Source organism: Cherax quadricarinatus, chromosome 66 (genome assembly GCF_038502225.1).
Source record: "Cherax quadricarinatus isolate ZL_2023a chromosome 66, ASM3850222v1, whole genome shotgun sequence".
In the NCBI taxonomy this organism is placed as follows: domain Eukaryota; kingdom Metazoa; phylum Arthropoda; class Malacostraca; order Decapoda; family Parastacidae; genus Cherax; species Cherax quadricarinatus.
The window spans coordinates 17,853,334-17,870,752 of NC_091357.1; the positions used below are offsets into that span (position 1 = coordinate 17,853,334).

A 17,419-nucleotide genomic window follows, 5' to 3' on the forward strand; every position below is an offset into this window, starting at 1 on the left:
CGGATTCGTAAACATGGCGGTTTCTGTGGCCTGTTTGGATCATGGGGGATTAGCATGGGGGAGGTAGGTGTTCTTCATTATCCTACCTACCAGCCTCAATACCTACCTCCCAACCTACATCCCTGCCTACCTAGGTCCCTACCTCTGCCACGGTATTCTGGGTTATTTGGTAACTGGCCCATCCACAACACCGTGGTGTTGTGGCTTGTATTCAGGCTGATTTATGAAGTAATCTCAGCATTTCAATGGTAGCTTTACTCTCTACGACAATATAGTTTAAAATATAATGTGGAGGTGTGTCTTACCTGACAGCCAGGATACGTGTGGCTGTCTGTGAAATGAGGGCCACGGCAGCTATGGTGCGTGTATGTTCCGTGCCAGCCATCAAACTGTAGTAATGGTAGGCTGGCGAGTCCGGACCAAGCTTCCCTCCTGTAACACCCAGCAGACAGTTATAATAATAATATATTTACAACAATTACAAGATATAACAGGCCTAGCTGACATCCTAGCTGACATCCATCCTTCCTTAAATCCTTCCCATCTCCCACCCTAGCATCCCCCTACCACCCTCCCTCCCTGGCATCTCCCCCGAGTTACATCACAGTTCGCTGCCTCTCATCTGCAAGGCCGCTCTATCAGTGGGTGATGGGTGAGAGGAAGTGGGGGAAGAGGGGGATGCTAGTGGGGGTAGAAAGAGTGAGTATGGAAAGTGAGAGGAGTATAGAGAGAGGGGAGGTTAATGACAGAGGGAGATGTAGAGAGATTAGTGTGAAGGGAGTAGACGAGAATGGAGAGGAAGAATAGGGAGAATAAGGTAGAGGGAGAAGAATGAGAAGGGGATGAGCATAGGGAGAAAAGTGAGGAGAATAGGGAGATATGGAGAAAGGGGAGAGGGAGAATAAGAGGCAGCAGAGCGGAAAAGTGACGTAAAGACCAGCCTCGCATATACCAATTGTACGTGTACTAAGGCACCAATTGTACGTGTACTAAGGCACCAATTGTACGTGTACTATCCCCAGTGTAAAAGTGTAGCATTACTGCCAGTGGTCGCATTTGGCCATTTAACTTATAAAGTATATTTTACTACGAATGAACGAACCAAGAGAAGTGATTTACGACGGGATCATTGAGGAGCATTTGACCAATCAGTGTGCAAGACGGGGTCATGGTAAAGGGTCAGCTTATCGTTGATGTGGAGTACTTTGGTATGTATTTGTAGACGTTTCGCCCTCCAGTGGCTTTATCAGTACAAGGACATGATGGGAAGACTAGAATTATATAAAAAACACAAGGTGATCAGTCCCTCGGCCTTGAAGACCGTGAAGTCCCTCACGTGACGCCAGTATACGACAAGAAATGAGCACTGCAGCAGGCCTACTGGCCCGTGCTAGGCAGGTCAAAGTCACAGCCACTTAAGAAGGAAGAGCCGGTGCTTCAGATTCGTCAAGACTTCGGCAGTCTTCACCGACTCCAAGGCTGAGGGACTGACCGCCTCAAATACTTTTTCTCCCTTTGTATCCGACTGAAGAAACCTACTGCTTAGGCGAAACGTTTCATGATGTTAATAAATTAGACATGTTCAACACTTGGGTATCTTTACTGAGGAAACGTTTCGCCCTACAGTGACCTCATCAGTCCATACAAAGGAGGATGGTGAAGAACAGGAGGAGGATGTAATCAGTCCCTCAGCCTTGAGTCAAAGGTAATCAGTCCTGGAATCTTGAAAAAAATACAATACAAATACCCAACTAGGCTGATTCTGAACCATTTATCCACAACTAATTTTGGGTGTGATTTACAGGGCCCCAAATCTTGATAGGGAGTGCAGTAAACTTCTATGGGACGAAATTCGTAAGGCATCTACATACGAAAATGTTGTGGATGGATGGTTCAGAGAACCGACATGTTGATAAATTAGACACATGTGCAACTCTTGGGTATCTTTACTGAGGAAACGTTTCGCCACACAGTGGCGAAACGTTTCCTCAGTAAAGATACCCAAGAGTTGCACATGTGTCTAATTTATCGAAAATGTTGTGCTAATGGGAGATTTCAACTATAGACAGATTGACTGGAGCAATTTGACAGGAAATTTAGAGTCAAGTGACTTTCTTGATACGATCCAGGATTGTTTTTTAAATCAGTTTGTGACAGAGCCAACTAGGGGAAATAACCTCCTTGACTTGGTTCTTGCCAGTAGGGAAACACTAATTAATAATCTTGAGGTTAATGATGAGCTTGGGGAAAGTGATCACAAATCACTCAGTTTTAATATATCATGGAATTCCCCTAATAATGGCAATCAAGTCTCCATCCCTGACTTTCGCTTGGCTGATTTCATAGGACTGAAAAATTACTTAGGTGGGCTGAACTGGAATGACCTGACTAAGGGTCAGGTAGGTGGTGATGGTTGCCGATATGAAGCTTTCCAGGGCATAGTTCTAGCTGCTCAGTCAAATTATGTTCCAAATAGGGAAATCAGATCAAACAAAAATGATCCTAAATGGATGAACAATAGATTAAAATATCTTATTGGTCAAAAGAGAGGCATATATAGGCAAATCAAAAGAGGAGAGGGGCAATTAAGAAATCGATATATTCAGTTAGAAATAAAAAAGGGAATTAGAAAAGCAAGAGATTATGAGGTTAAAGTTGCAAGAGAATAGAAGACTAACCCAAAAGGATTCTTTCAGGTATACAGAAGTAAGATCAGGGACAAGATAGGCCCACTCAAAAGTTCCTCGGGTCAGCTCACTGACAGTGATAAGGAAATGTGTAGAATTTTTAACACATACTTCCTCTCAGTTTTTACACAGGAGGATACCAGCGATATTCCAGTAATGATAAATTATGTAGAACAGGACGATAATAAACTGTGCACGATTAGGGTCACAAGTGACATGGTCCTTAGGCAAATAGATAAATTAAAACCGAACAAATCCCCAGGCCCTGATGAACTGTATGCAAGGGTTCTAAAGGAATGTAAAGAGGAGCTTAGCAAATCTTTGGCTAATCTTTTCAACATATCACTACAAACTGGCATGGTGCCAGATAAGTGGAAAATAGCAAATGTGATACCTATTTTCAAAGCAGGTGACAGGTCCTTAGCTTCGAACTATAGACCAATAAGCCTAACCTCCATAGTGGGAAAATTTATGGAATCAATAATTGCCGAGGCAGTTCGTAGCCACCTTGAAAAGCATAAATTAATCAACGAATCTCAGCATGGTTTTACAAAGGGGCGTTCCTGCCTTACGAATTTATTAACTTTTTTCACTAAGGTATTTGAGGAGGTAGATCATGGTAATGAATATGATATAAGAACATAAGAACATAAGAACGAAGGAACACTGCAGAAGGCCTACTGGCCCATGCGAGGCAGGTCCAAGTCTCCTACAGGCTTAAGCCAATGCACCCAACCTAGTCAGGTCAGGTCACATTGACTTAAGGGAGGAACACGGCAACCGACCTGGTAGCACAAGCTATCAGGTCTAACTCACACCCACCCACATCTACTCATGTATTTATCCAACCTATTTTTAAAGCTACACAACGTTCTGGCCTCTATAACGGTACTTGGGAGTTTGTTCCACTCATCCACAACTATTACCAAACCAGTACTTTCCTATATCCTTCCTGAATCTGAATTTTTCCAACTTAAAACCATTGCTGAGAGTCCTGTCTAGGCTAGATATTTTCAGCACACTATTTACATCCCCTTTATTTATTCCTGTCTTCCATTTATACACCTCAATCATATCCCCCCTAATTCTACGTCTTTCTAGAGAGTGCAGTTTCAGGGCCCTTAGTCTATCCTCATAGGGAAGGTTTCTGATACATGGGATCAACTTTGTCATCCTCCTTTGTACATTTTCCAGAGAATTTATATCCATTCTGTAATACGGTGACCAAAACTGTGCAGCATAATCTAAATGAGGCCTAACCAAGGATGTATAGAGTTGAAGAACAACCTGAGGACTCCTATTATTTATGCTTCTTGATATGAAGCCAAGGATTCTATTAGCTTTATTGCGAACACTTATGCACTGTTGTCTTGGTTTCAGATTACTGCTAACCAGAACTCCTAAATCTTTTTCGCAATCCGTAATATTAAGATCTACATTATTTAGTTTATATGTGGCATGGTTATTGTCCTGTCCAACATTTAGAACTTTGCATTTGTCTATATTAAACTGCATCTGCCACTTCTCCGACCACTGCATCAGTCTATTCAAATCTTCCTGGAGTGCTCGAATGTCCTCGTCAGAATGAATTCGACGGCCTATTTTGGTGTCATCGGCAAACTTGCCGATGTCGCTCTTTATGCCCTCATCTATGTCGTTTATGTAGATTGTGAACAGCAGGGGGCCCAACACTGACCCCTGTGGAACACCGCTCGTGACACTTCCCCACTCTGATTTCTCCCCATTTATGCAAACTCTCTGCTGCCTATTTGTCAACCATGCCTCTATCCAGGAAAAAATTTCTCCTCCTATTCCATGTGCTTTAATTTTCCTCAATAGTCTCTGATGTGGGACCCTGTCAAAAGCCTTACTGAAGTCCATATACACAATATCATATTCATTACCATGATCTATTGTGTATATGGACTTCAGTAAGGCTTTTGACAGGGTCCCTCATCAGAGACTATTGAGGAAAATTAAGGCACATGGAATAGGAAAAATTATTTCCTGGATAGAGGCATGGTTGACAAATAGGCAGCAGAGAGTTTGCATAAATGGGGAGAAATCAGAGTGGGGAAGCGTCACGAGCGGTGTTCCACAGGGGTCAGTGTTGCGCCCCCTGCTGTTCACAATCTACGTAAACGACATAGATGAGGGCGTAAAGAGCGACATCAGCAAGTTTGCCGATGACACCAAAATAGGCCGTCGAATTCATTCTGACGAGGACATTAGAGCACTCCAGGAAGATTTGAATAGACTGATGCAGTGGTCGGAGAAGTGGCAGATGCAGTTTAATATAGACAAATGCAAAGTTCTAAATGTTGGACAGGACAATAACCATGCCACATATAAACTAAATAATGTAGATCTTAATATTACGGATTGCGAAAAAGATTTAGGAGTTCTGGTTAGCAGTAATCTGAAACCAAGACAACAGTGCATAAGTGTTCGCAATAAAGCTAATAGAATCCTTGGCTTTATATCAAGAAGCATAAATAATATGAGTCCTCAGGTTGTTCTTCAACTCTATACATCCTTGGTTAGGCCTCATTTAGATTATGCTGCACAGTTTTGGTCACCGTATTACAGAATGGATATAAATGCTCTGGAAAATGTACAAAGGAGGATGACAAAGTTGATCCCATGTATCAGAAACCTTCCCTATGAGGATAGACTAAGGGCCCTGAATCTTCACTCTCTAGAAAGACGTAGAATTAGGGGGGATATGATTGAGGTGTATAAATGGAAGACAGGAATAAAGGGGATGTAAATAGTGTGCTGAAAATATCTAGCCTAGACAGGACTCTCAGCAATGGTTTTAAGTTGGAAAAATTCAGATTCAGGAAGGATATAGGAAAGTACTGGTTTGGTAATAGAGTTGTGGATGAGTGGAACAAACTCCTAAGTACAGTTGCCGTGTTCCTCCCTTAAGTCAATGTGACCTGACCTGACTAGGTTGGTGCATTGGCTTAAGCCGGTAGGAGACTTGGACCTGCCTCGCATGGGCCAGTAGGCCTTCTGCAGTGTTCCTTCGTTCTTTTGTTCTTAACTCACCATTGTGAAAGACGTGAGGTTCGATCACCTCAATACGTTCCTTGACCAGCCTCACTGCTTCCTGCACGGCCTCCTGCACGTCCCCCGGCGTCAGCTGCACGTCAATGACACCCTTGTGGCCCCCTGCCACCACGGCTGACACCACGGCTGACACCATGCCAACACACGCCACCAACAACCTGAAACATCATCGATATCAACATGTCTAAGGTAAAAACATTGAAATCATTCGTATTTGCATAATTTTAGCATAATTTGCATAATTTTAAATCATATTTTGCACTGATTTTTACACCCACTTGACATATTAAATACATTACTTTCAAAAGTAATTCCACAGTAACCAAAAGTAATTCCACAGTAACCAGTACTTACAAAAGTAACTTTTCAGTAAACATTGCTCCACACAAACACTATGGTTAAGAACACGTCTCCTTGTATCGACTGCTTGTATTCTCTCGTGTGTGTATGTGTGTTCACTCATCTCACTATATATATACCCTCTCACATTGTAAGCCCCGCCCTCAAGTCTTCTCACAATGGCAATGTACCTACTACTACTATTACTACTACTACACGTGGGATAGTTACCTAGTCATGCGAGGTCCAATAAGCCAACCTCTGAAGACACTGCTCGGATCGACATTCCCTCCCACTACTACCATTTGTTACTACTACTACCACCACTGTGATGAAAGTTATTTATTGTAGACGTTTCGCCATCCAGTGGCTTTATCAACACAGATTCCAGGACATAATTGGAAGACAGTAGAACTATATACAAAAGATGAGTAATGAGTCCCTCAGCCTCGGAGTTAGTGTTCACAGCATCGTGGTGGAGGAGAATCTGGAGCAAAGGCAGGCAAGCAAGCAAGCAAGTGCAGGTAAGATCCCAATGGGATGAGCGGGGAAGACGGGACAGACGAAGAATAGCGCTGGAGAGGAGTGTTCTTAGTCGTAGAAATAGAGCCAGGGCTTGACCCAGCAGCTAAGGCGATCGTGGGACAGACTTGGAGAAAAAAACGGGAAGAGAGCAAGCTGTGTATGGAACTGAACTTCTCCAGGCAGGAAGACCGGTGTTTATATAGGCGTCAGTGGATAGGGACATCGTGTAGCAGACGAGGACAGTCAGTGGTAGGCGGGATTCCCCAGTGGAAGTAGGTCCTTCCCAAAGGGATGGGTTAGTTGTAGCAGCCGTGAAGAAGGTCTTGTAGATGTCCTTCACATCTCTACTGCTTCTGCTGCTTCTGTACTCGAAGAAGCCTACCGTGTAGGCGAAACGTTTCGGAATAAAGACACCTAACTGTTGCACATGTGTCTTACTTATCAAGATACATAGACTGATTACATCGACTCAAGGCTGAGGGACTGATTACCTCAAACTCCTGATCTTCACTGTATTGGACTGATGAAGTCACTGTGTGGCGAAATGTTTCCTCAGTAAAGATACGCAAGTCGGTTCTCTGAACCATTTATCTACCTGTTAAACTAGACACATGTGCAACTCTTGGGTATCTTTACTGAGGAAACGTTTCGCCACACAGTGGCTTCATCAGTCCATACAAAGGAAAAACTTGAAGAGCAGGAGGAGAATGAGGTAATCAGTCCCTCAACCTTGAGTCGATGTGGTCAGTCCATCAATCTTGAATCATTTTATTTAAGATTGATGGACTGACCACATCGACTCAAGACTGAGGTTAAAGTTGCAAGAGAATAGAAGACTAACCCAAAAGGATTCTTTCAGGTATACAGAAGTAAGATCAGGGACAAGATAGGCCCACTCAAAAGTTCCTCGGGTCAGCTCACTGACAGTGATAAGGAAATGTGTAGAATTTTTAACACATACTTCCTCTCAGTTTTTACACAGGAGGATACCAGCGATATTCCAGTAATGATAAATTATGTAGAACAGGACGATAATAAACTGTGCACGATTAGGGTCACAAGTGACATGGTCCTTAGGCAAATAGATAAATTAAAACCTAACAAATCCCCAGGCCCTGATGAACTGTATGCAAGGGTTCTAAAGGAATGTAAAGAGGAGCTTAGCAAATCTTTGGCTAATCTTTTCAACATATCATTACAAACTGGCATGGTGCCAGATAAGTGGAAAATGGCAAATGTGATACCTATTTTCAAAGCAGGTGACAGGTCCTTAGCTTCGAACTATAGACCAATAAGCCTAACCTCCATAGTGGGAAAATTTATGGAATCAATAATTGCCGAGGCAGTTCGTAGCCACCTTGAAAAGCATAAATTAATCAACGAATCTCAGCATGTTGATAAATTAGACACATGTGCAACTCTTGGGTATCTTTATTGAGGAAACGTTTCGCCACACAGTGGCTTCATCAGTCCATACAAAGGAGAATCTTGAAGAACAGGAGGAGAATGAGGTAATCAGTCCCTCAACCTTGAATCGATGTGGTCAGTCCATCAATCTTGAATAGAATACGGCATACGTGCTGAGAAGGAGCTTATAAACCGTTGGCAGGAGAGGTGCAGAAGTCAAAGGTCGTGTAACATTTGTTGTTAGGTAAGACATATATGCAACAGTTAGGTATGCAAGAAAGGTATAAAATACCGACAATATGAAAGTTAAGACACATGTGCAACACATGTTGCACATGTCTTAACTTTCATATTGTCGGTATTTTATACCTTTCTTGCACAACTTGTCAGACACTGCAACATCATGGAATCTTGGTTCAGAGGACATCTACAAGACCTTCTTCACGGCTGCTGCAACTAACCCATCTCTTTGGGAAGGACCTACTTCCACTGGGGAATCCCGCCTACCAGTGACTGCCCTCGTCTGCTGCCCGTCCCATTCACTGACGCCTATAAAAAGCGCCAGTCTTCTTGCCTTTGCTCCAGACTCTCCTCCACCACGATGCTGTGAACACTAACTCCAAGGCCGAGGGACTGATTACCTCATCTTTTGTATATAGTTCTACTGTCTTCCTATTATGTCCTAGAATCTGTATTGATAAAGCCACTGGATGGCGAAACGTCTACTACAATAAAGATATCCAGATGTTGCACATGTGTCTTAACTTTCAACAGTTAGGTATCTTTATTATGAAACGTTTCGCCTACACAGTAGGCTTCTTCAGTCAAGTACAGAAAAGTTGATAGAAGCAGAAGATACTTGAAGACGATGTAATCAGTCCATCACCCTTAAAGTTTTGAGGTGGTCAGTCCCTCAGTCTGGAGAAGAGCATTGTTCCATAGTATGAAACAATATGGAGAAGTGACAGGATGGAGCTTTTTATAGCGCCAAGAGGTGAGACGTAGGCCACTAGGAGAGGTAAGAACTCAGATGTTGAGAAGTCAGGTCCCTCTCAAATCCAGCCCCTCTCACTAGTGGAAGTTGTCGAAGTTGATTGCAGGTCTGTACCAAGATACCCTTGTGTTGCAGTGTCTGACAGATTGAACATTAAAATGGTATAAAATACCGACAGGTTGTTAGGTAAGACACATATGCAACAGTTAGGTATGATGAATGGTTTTGAAAACCGACAAGTTGAAGAATTGAGACACTTATGCAACCCATGGGAATCTTTATTGAAGAAACGTTTCGCCACACAGTGGCTTCATCAGTCCAATACAAAGTAGAAATGGGTAAGGAGAGTAGAAGTATGAGGTAATCAGTCCCTCAACCTGGATTCGATGTGTTCAGTCCATCACTCTTGTAGTAAGTGCAGCATAGGGCCAGAGAGGTGGCTTATATACTCCTTACCCATTTCTACTTTGTATTGGACTGATGAAGCCACTGTGTGGCGAAACGTTTCTTCAATAAAGATTCCCATGGGTTGCATAAGTGTCTCAATTCTTCAACAGTTAGGTATCTTTATTATGGAACAATGCTCTTCTCCAGACTGAGGGACTGACCACCTCAAAACTTTAAGGGTGATGGACTGATTACATCGTCTTCAAGTATCTTCTGCTTCTATCAACTTTTCTGTACTTGACTGAAGAAGCCTACTGTGTAGGCGAAACGTTTCATAATAAAGATACCTAACTATTGCATATGTGTGTGATGAATGGTTTGAAAAACCGACAAGTTGAAGATTGAGACACTTATGCAGCATATGGGAGAGAGCTCAGAGTTGCTAAGATGGAGATACGGCGATTAACGGAGGAGAACAAGAGGATTCGTAGTAATCTTCCTGTTGTGAGTCCCCAGGTTAAGAGGGGAGCTTGGTCAGTGGCCGGGCAACATGGAACCAAGCTGAAGATCAAGAAAACGGTTGGAGAGGCAGAAACAACGAGAAACCAGAAGACTACCGTGGAAACTTCCAACCCATTCTCGGTGCTACCCGACGAATGTGAGTGTTCTACTGGGAATGCCACAACGAGCACCAAAGAAGCATTGGCAGACGTGAGTGAGACATCCCTAGAAACCCCAAAGAAGACCATCGAGAACGTCTTGACGAATTCTACAAGTGGTGTAATGCTACCTGGCGAATGTGAGTCGACTACTCGGAGCATCACGACGGACGACGCCAAGGAAGGTAAAAACATTGTTGTTGTTGGGGATAGCCAGATTAGGTACATGGATAGGGCATTCTGCTTGAAGGATAGGAGTAGGAGGCAGAGAGTGTGTTTTTCTGGGGCTGGGATGAAGGATATTGTTAGCCGTCTGGATGACATCATGAGAGGTAATGGGAGCAATCCTATTATCTGTCTCAGTGCTGGAGGCAACGATGTTGGCAGACGTAGGAGTGAGGACCTGATTAACAGGTATAGGTCAGCAATAGAGATAATTAGGAGGAAGGGTGGGAAACCTGTCATATATGGCATTTTGCCAAGGAGAGGAGTTGGAAATGAATGGTTGTCCAGAGCAATTGGTGTCAATTGCTGGCTGGACAAATACTGTAAGGAAAATGCGGTAACATTCATTGACAACTGGAACCTCTTCTATGGCAGAAATGACATGTATGCCAGGGATGGGGTTCATTTATCTAGGTGTGGTGTGGGAGCACTGGCCAACGCAGTTGAGGGAGCTGTTAGGTCTTTAAACTAGGAATAGTTAGTGGTATGGGTTTTTGCGGGAAAACTGTGAAGTCTCAGGGTAGTAATATGAGTACTAGGAGAACTAGTAATAGGCAAAATGAGGTGGATATTGGAAAGCCAGTGGCACTAATTGACAAGGACAGTAATAGGTTTAGTGGAATAACAGAAAGGAGCAGGAAGGGTAAAGAGGAGGGTCTTTAAGTATTTATTACACAAATAGTCGCAGTGCTAGGAATAAGATGGACGAGTTGAGACTAGTTGCTAGTGCAGGTAACATAGATGTATTTGCCATTACTGAGACCCGTCAGAGTGGCCGTGGCGAACATGCCTAGCATGGGCCATTACAAGAATTAGACTTGTGCACGTTTATTATGTAGACGTTTCCCTCACCAGTGGCTTTATCAGTACAAGAATACAGGAATGAAGGAGCACTGCAGCAGGCCTACTGGCCTATACTAGGCAGGGCCTTCATAATACAGGGAAAAAAAATGGACTGAAGAGGGTGAAAGGGGTAATCAGTCCCCCAGCCTAGCAGCAGGTGCACTTCAAGACTCAGGGACAGATTACCTCATCTTTTGTACACAGTTCTACATTATTCACATTATGTCCTTGTACTGATAAGCCACTGGAGGGCGAAACGTCTACAAATAAAGATTCCTAGATGCTGAGCATGTGTCATTCTCCAGCAGGTGTTTAATACTGTATGAAGCAGCAGCAACAGCAAGCAAGCAGCAGAAAGCAAACAGTAGCAAGCAGCAGAAAGCAGCAGCAAGCAAGCAGCAGAAAGCAGCAGCAGCAACAGAAGCAAGCAGCAGCAGCAACAGAAGCAAGCAGCAGCAGCAGCAGCAACAGAAGCAAGCAGCAGAAAGCAGCAGCAAACAGCAGCAAGCAAGCAGCAGAAAGCAGCAGCAAGCAAGCAGCAGAAAGCAGCAGCAGCAACAGAAGCAAGCAGCAGCAGCAGCAGAAGCAAGCAGCAATAAGCATCAGCAAGCAAACAGCAGCAAGCAAGCAGCAGAAAGCAGCAGCAAGCAAGCAGCAGAAAGCAGCAGCAAGCATCAGCAACAGAAGCAGCAGCAAGCATCAGCAAGCAAGCAGCAGCAACAGAAGCAAGCAGCAGCAGCAACAGAAACAAGCAGCAGCAAGCAAGCAGCAGCAACAGAAGCAAGCAGCAGCAACAGAAGCAAGAAGCAGCAAGCAAGCAGCAGCAACAGAAGCATCAGCAAGCAACAGCAAGCAGCAGAAAGCAAGCAGCAGAAAGCAAGCAGCAGCAAGCAGCAGAAAGCAAGCAGCAGCAAGCAAGCAGCGGAAAGCAAGCAGCAGCAAGCAAGCAGCAGAAAGCAAGCAGCAGAAAGCAAGCAGCAGAAAGCAAGCAGCAGCAAGCAAGCAGCAGCAACAGCAACAGAAGCAAGCAAGCAAGCAGCAGCGAGCAGCAGAAAGCAAGCAGCAGCAAGCAAGCAGCAGAAAGCAAGCAGCAGCAAGCAAGCAGCAGAAAGCAAGCAGCAGCAAGCAAGCAGCAGAAAGCAAGCAGCAGAAAGCAAGCAGCAGAAAGCAAGCAGCAGAAAGCAAGCAGCAGAAAGCAAGCAGCAGAAAGCAAGCAGCAGAAAGCAAGCAGCAGCAAGCAAGCAGCAGCAACAGCAACAGAAGCAAGCAAGCAAGCAGCAGCAAGCAGCAGCAAGCAAGCAGCAGCAAGCAAGCAGCAGCAAGCAAGCAGCAGCAAGCAAGCAGCAGCAAGCAAGCAGCAGCAAGCAAGCAGCAGCAAGCAAGCAGCAGCAAGCAAGCAGCAGCAAGCAAGCAAGCAGCAGCGAGCAGCAGAAAGCAAGCAGCAGCAAGCAAGCAGCAGAAAGCAAGCAGCAGAAAGCAAGCAGCAGCAAGCAAGCAGCAGAAAGCAAGCAGCAGAAAGCAAGCAGCAGCAATCTTATATACAAAAGTCAGATGACACTGGTAGGTGGGATTTCGCAGTGCCAGTAGGTCATGCCTCGAAGCTGGACAATGTGGGCCCCTAACACTGTATCAAGACAATGGTATAACAGTCTATCAAGACAATGTGGGCCCCTTAATCTATTTCAAGGCAATGTGGGACCCTAACTACCTTTTTCAAGACAATGTGGGGACCCTAACTACCTTTTTCAAGACAATGTGGGGACCCCCCTTCATTTTCTTGGCCACCGTTCAAAGAATTCCGCTAACACTCGGGAAATGCTTTGTCATTTTTCTGAGAATGCTTTCACAAGAAATTGTACTGGTGAGGTCATGTGTACACTGCTGTGACCTGAGGTCATGTGTACACTGCTGTGACCTGAACCGTGAACACCAGGTATGTGTTGCATCCACACTATTATAATCTGCAACTTTTGCAATATCAACGTTATTGATTTAATTAGTTTCCGTAAGATAAAGTGGAGACGAGTGTGTGTGAGCGCGCACTTTGTCCAGTCACAGCTCCTGGGCCCCCGCCTACTCCGAGTCACAGCTTTTACACACACACACACACACACACACACACACACACACACACACACACACACACACACTTTTCTGTAAAGCAAACTTAAGTTCTGTGACTTGTGTTTACGTCTGACGTAAGTGCCGGAGGGAAGACTGATCCCTGTCAAGCGTCGTAACTCACGACGCATGGGAGGGGGAGGTCAGAAAGCATATTGTGTCATAATGTTGCATGTGACTGGAGTAACCAGTAGCATGGCACCAGGCTGGGGGCACCAGGCTGGGAGCACCAGGCTGGGAGCACCAGGCTGGGAGCACCAGGCTGGGAGCACCAGTCTATGGGGTCAGAGTTGAAGAGGTCATTACTTCGACCTCAAGAATTACTCTGGCCCTAGAAAATCGCATGTGGGGTATGGTGATGAGAGGCGAGTGTTGTACTTCCCACACACCTTGATGTGGCTGCCATGGCACCATGCAACCATGCTCATAATGCAACCATACTGTGACAGCAGCAACAGCAGCTGCAGCTCTGTAGCAGAGCCTTGACCTGCCTTAATCACAGCTAGGAGGTTACAAGCTTCCTTAGTAACCTCACTCATTTCCTCTCCCAACCCCACACTATCATCCCCCACCTCTCCCAACTCAACCACTGTCCCATCCACCCCCACCCCTCCACACTTCCCAGACCCTGACACCAATATCAGCTCCTCCCTGCCCTCAGTCACCCCCACAGCATCCCCCACATTATCCCAGTCAAAACGATATTCACTCGCCTTATGGCGAGTGAAAATTCACGACGCTCTAACCCGCTGGACCACCGAATCCTACACAGAATCACGTACCCAGCAGAGCTAGGTGTTGTACCATGATCCGAGGACATGCGATAGTGTGGGTGCTTCAGAGCTAATTTCAACTCTTCTTCCCCCCCCCCGTTTGGTGTACTAGTCTCCACGAGCAGTATATACGTATAGTACTGTAACTACTATATATGCTGCTCGTAGAGGCTAGTATACCGAACGGGGAGGAGGATGAAATTAGCTCTGAAGCACCCATACCATTGTATGTCCTCGGATCATGGTACAACACCTAGCTCTGCTGGGTGCGTAATCTTTGTAGGATTGGATGGTCCAGTGGATTAGAGCGTGGTGTGTGTGTGTGTGTGTGTGTGTGTGTGTGTGTGTGTGTGTACACCCATTGTTAGGATATAACCCCCGGTCCATGGGTTGTAAGCAAGAGGTGCTACCACAGCTGCTCAAAGCTAGAGGGGAAGGATCTGTGGTCAACCTCACACCGAACATATCACCAGAGATAAACGCTTCAGCGACATACACAAGACCATCAGACTTCGAAAGAAGTATTACGAATCAAAACATTTGTCACACAAACACGCGTGCGTATGCCACGTACGTGCGCATTGCTAGGCCTATAATTGAGTAAGAGGCCCCAACGTGGAGCCCTGACGGGTCAAGCCAAAACAGACGGTACATTTGTTAATGCTTAACCTAATTGTATATCCCAGAACAGGAATATACAACTAGGAGGAACTGAACTTGGCGATGTTGCCAGAGAGGAGACCTGACCACGACGTGAAAAATCCACCAAGAAACTTGCACTGGAAAGGCACCTTAAGATGTTTCGGTGTGTCCTGGGCCAGAAATAGGGGGAGGGACGAGAGAGAGAGAGAGAGAGAGAGAGAGAGAGAGAGAGAGAGAGAGAGAGAGAGAGAGAGAGAGAGAGAGAGAGAGAGAAAGGTGGGGGAGGGACGAGAGGGGGACGAGAGGGCAGCCTATTCTAATAAAAAGGACATGACGGAAGCTGGAAATACTGTCATATCAAAATTTGAAATTCAGGGTCGCGTAAGAGACAAGATGGGTGACAAGGCTCAGAGAGGCTGAACAATGTCGTGTAGGAGGCGGGACCTGGAGCTATAACCTAACCTGGGCTAGTACACTGAGGAACTGAGGCAGATTATGGGGAGATGGAGAGGAAAGGATGATAAGAATGGGAAGAAGAAAACCAGGGAATAAAATAGAAGGGAAAGAAAATATAGAAAGTGGATGGAAGCAAGAGAGAATAGAAAGTAAGAAAACTCTCTCTTTCTCTCTCTCTCCCCCCCGTGACCTTGACACTTCATTTAACTCCTGTGACGTCACAGTGACATGCCCAGCTGTTCCTCGTGACGTCACAGTGACATGCCCAGCTGTTCCTCGTGACGTCACAGTGACATGCCCAGCTGTTCCTCGTGACGTCACAGTGACATGCCCAGCTGTTCCTCGTGACGTCACAGTGACATGCCCAGCTGTTCCTCGTGACGTCACAGTGACATGCCCAGCTGTTCCTCGTGACGTCACAAGGTCACTTTATTCCCTCATATTATATATATATATATATATATATATATATATATATATATATATATATATATATATATATATATATATATATATATAATTTGGTGCTAACGCCCCAGTTAGGCCTACCAACGCCTACCAGTAATTTCAACTTGCAGGTCAGGCAGCGTAATCATCCCTGGATGGATGTAAACCTCTGCCAGACATGCCAGTTATCCTTGAATGATATCCTTCACCCAGTGTCACGATCATCCTTAATTTTCACAACAGAATCCAAGACAAAATGATCAGGGAAAGAAAGTTTGTGTAGGTTTAGGGTCAGTGGGATAGGTGGGTCAGTGGGATAGGTGGGTCAGTGGGATAGGTGCCAGGGTCAGTGGGATAGGTGCCAGGGTCAGTGGGATAGGTGGGTCAGTGGGATAGGTGGGTCAGTGGGATAGGTGCCAGGGTCAGTGGGATAGGTGCCAGGGTCAGTGGGATAGGTGCCAGGGTCAGTGGGATAGGTGCCAGGGTCAGTGGGATAGGTGCCAGGGTCAGTGGGATAGGTGCCAGGGTCAGTGGGATAGGTGGGTCAGTGGGATAGGTGGGTCAGTGGGATAGGTGGGTCAGTGGGATAGGTGGGTCAGTGGGATAGGTGGGTCAGTGGGATAGGTGGGTCAGTGGGATAGGTGGGTCAGTGGGATAGGTGGGTCAGTGGGATAGGTGGGTCAGTGGGATAGGTGGGTCAGTGGGATAGGTGGGTCAGTGGGATAGGTGGGTCAGTGGGATAGGTGGGTCAGTGGGATAGGTGGGTCAGTGGGATAGGTGGGTCAGTGGGATAGGTGGGTCAGTGGGATAGGTGGGTCAGTGGGATAGGTGGGTCAGTGGGATAGGTGGGTCAGTGGGATAGGTGGGTCAGTGGGATAGGTGGGTCAGTGGGATAGGTGGGTCAGTGGGATAGGTGTCAGGGTCAGTGGGATAGGTGGGTCAGTTGGATAGGTGGGTCAGTGGGATAGGTGGGTCAGTGGGATAGGTGTCAGGGTCAGTGAGATAGGTGGGTCAGTGGGATAGGTGTCAGGGTCAGTGGGATAGGTGGGTCAGTGGGATAAGTGTCAGGGTCAGTGGGATAGGTGCCAGGGTCAGTGGGATAGGTGCCAGGGTCAGTGGGATAGGTGCCAGGGTCAAGAATGATAGGTATAAGGGCCAGGGAGATTGTAATATTGAAGGGCACGTAAATCCCCCCAGCCTTATAACAACACACCCATTTATTTCCCCTATAATCCACCTTGTCCATCATTACTATTCCATTTACTTTGTTTGGTAAGGTGGAGTCCAGGATCTTTCCTTAATTCATGGTATAAGTAAACAAATCTTTGGCGACAATTGTGTTGCAGAGGTCTAAGTTCCTGGACCTCTACAACACAATCTTCGAAGATTTGTTTGCTTATACCATGAATTAAGGAAAGATCCTGGACTACACCTTACCAAACAAATGGAATAATTATGGGCAAGGTAGATATGGGGAAAAAATGGACTTGTTAGGAGACTGGAGAATTTATGTGCCTCGTCAAGCATCCTTGGTTGAAGTGTTAACAGCATCAGTAGTCAGCTATGACGGCGCATCTCCCGAGGATTGTTAGATGAGGTAACGAGGTTGTTACGTAATGAACATTCTCTTCCGTGTGGCGTTGCTGGAGGTCTTGTTACTCCATCCTTCACTAATTAGCGTAATTAACAGAGCCTTGAAGAACAGTTAGCGATACTCTTGCCCCAGAGAGAGAGAGAGAGAGAGAGAGAGAGAGAGAGAGAGAGAGAGAGAGAGAGAGAGAGAGAGAGAAATTTACACACACGAGAATACTGCAGCAGGTTAGGAAAAACACAGGCAGA

The 17,419-nt window shown here is 45.5% G+C and overlaps 1 protein-coding gene across 1 annotated transcript in view; it reads right to left on the reverse strand.

Annotated features, from left to right (window-relative positions):
* Positions 1-17,419, reverse strand: part of LOC128704178 (uncharacterized) — a 125,959-nt gene that overhangs the window by 40,350 nt on the left and 68,190 nt on the right. Inside the window, exons 2-3 of the mRNA XM_070099168.1 lie at positions 5,742-5,920; positions 306-432 (exon numbers count right to left, since the gene is read on the reverse strand). Coding sequence (XP_069955269.1) covers positions 306-432; positions 5,742-5,920 — 306 coding nt within the window. The remainder of the gene's footprint in view (positions 1-305; positions 433-5,741; positions 5,921-17,419) is intronic.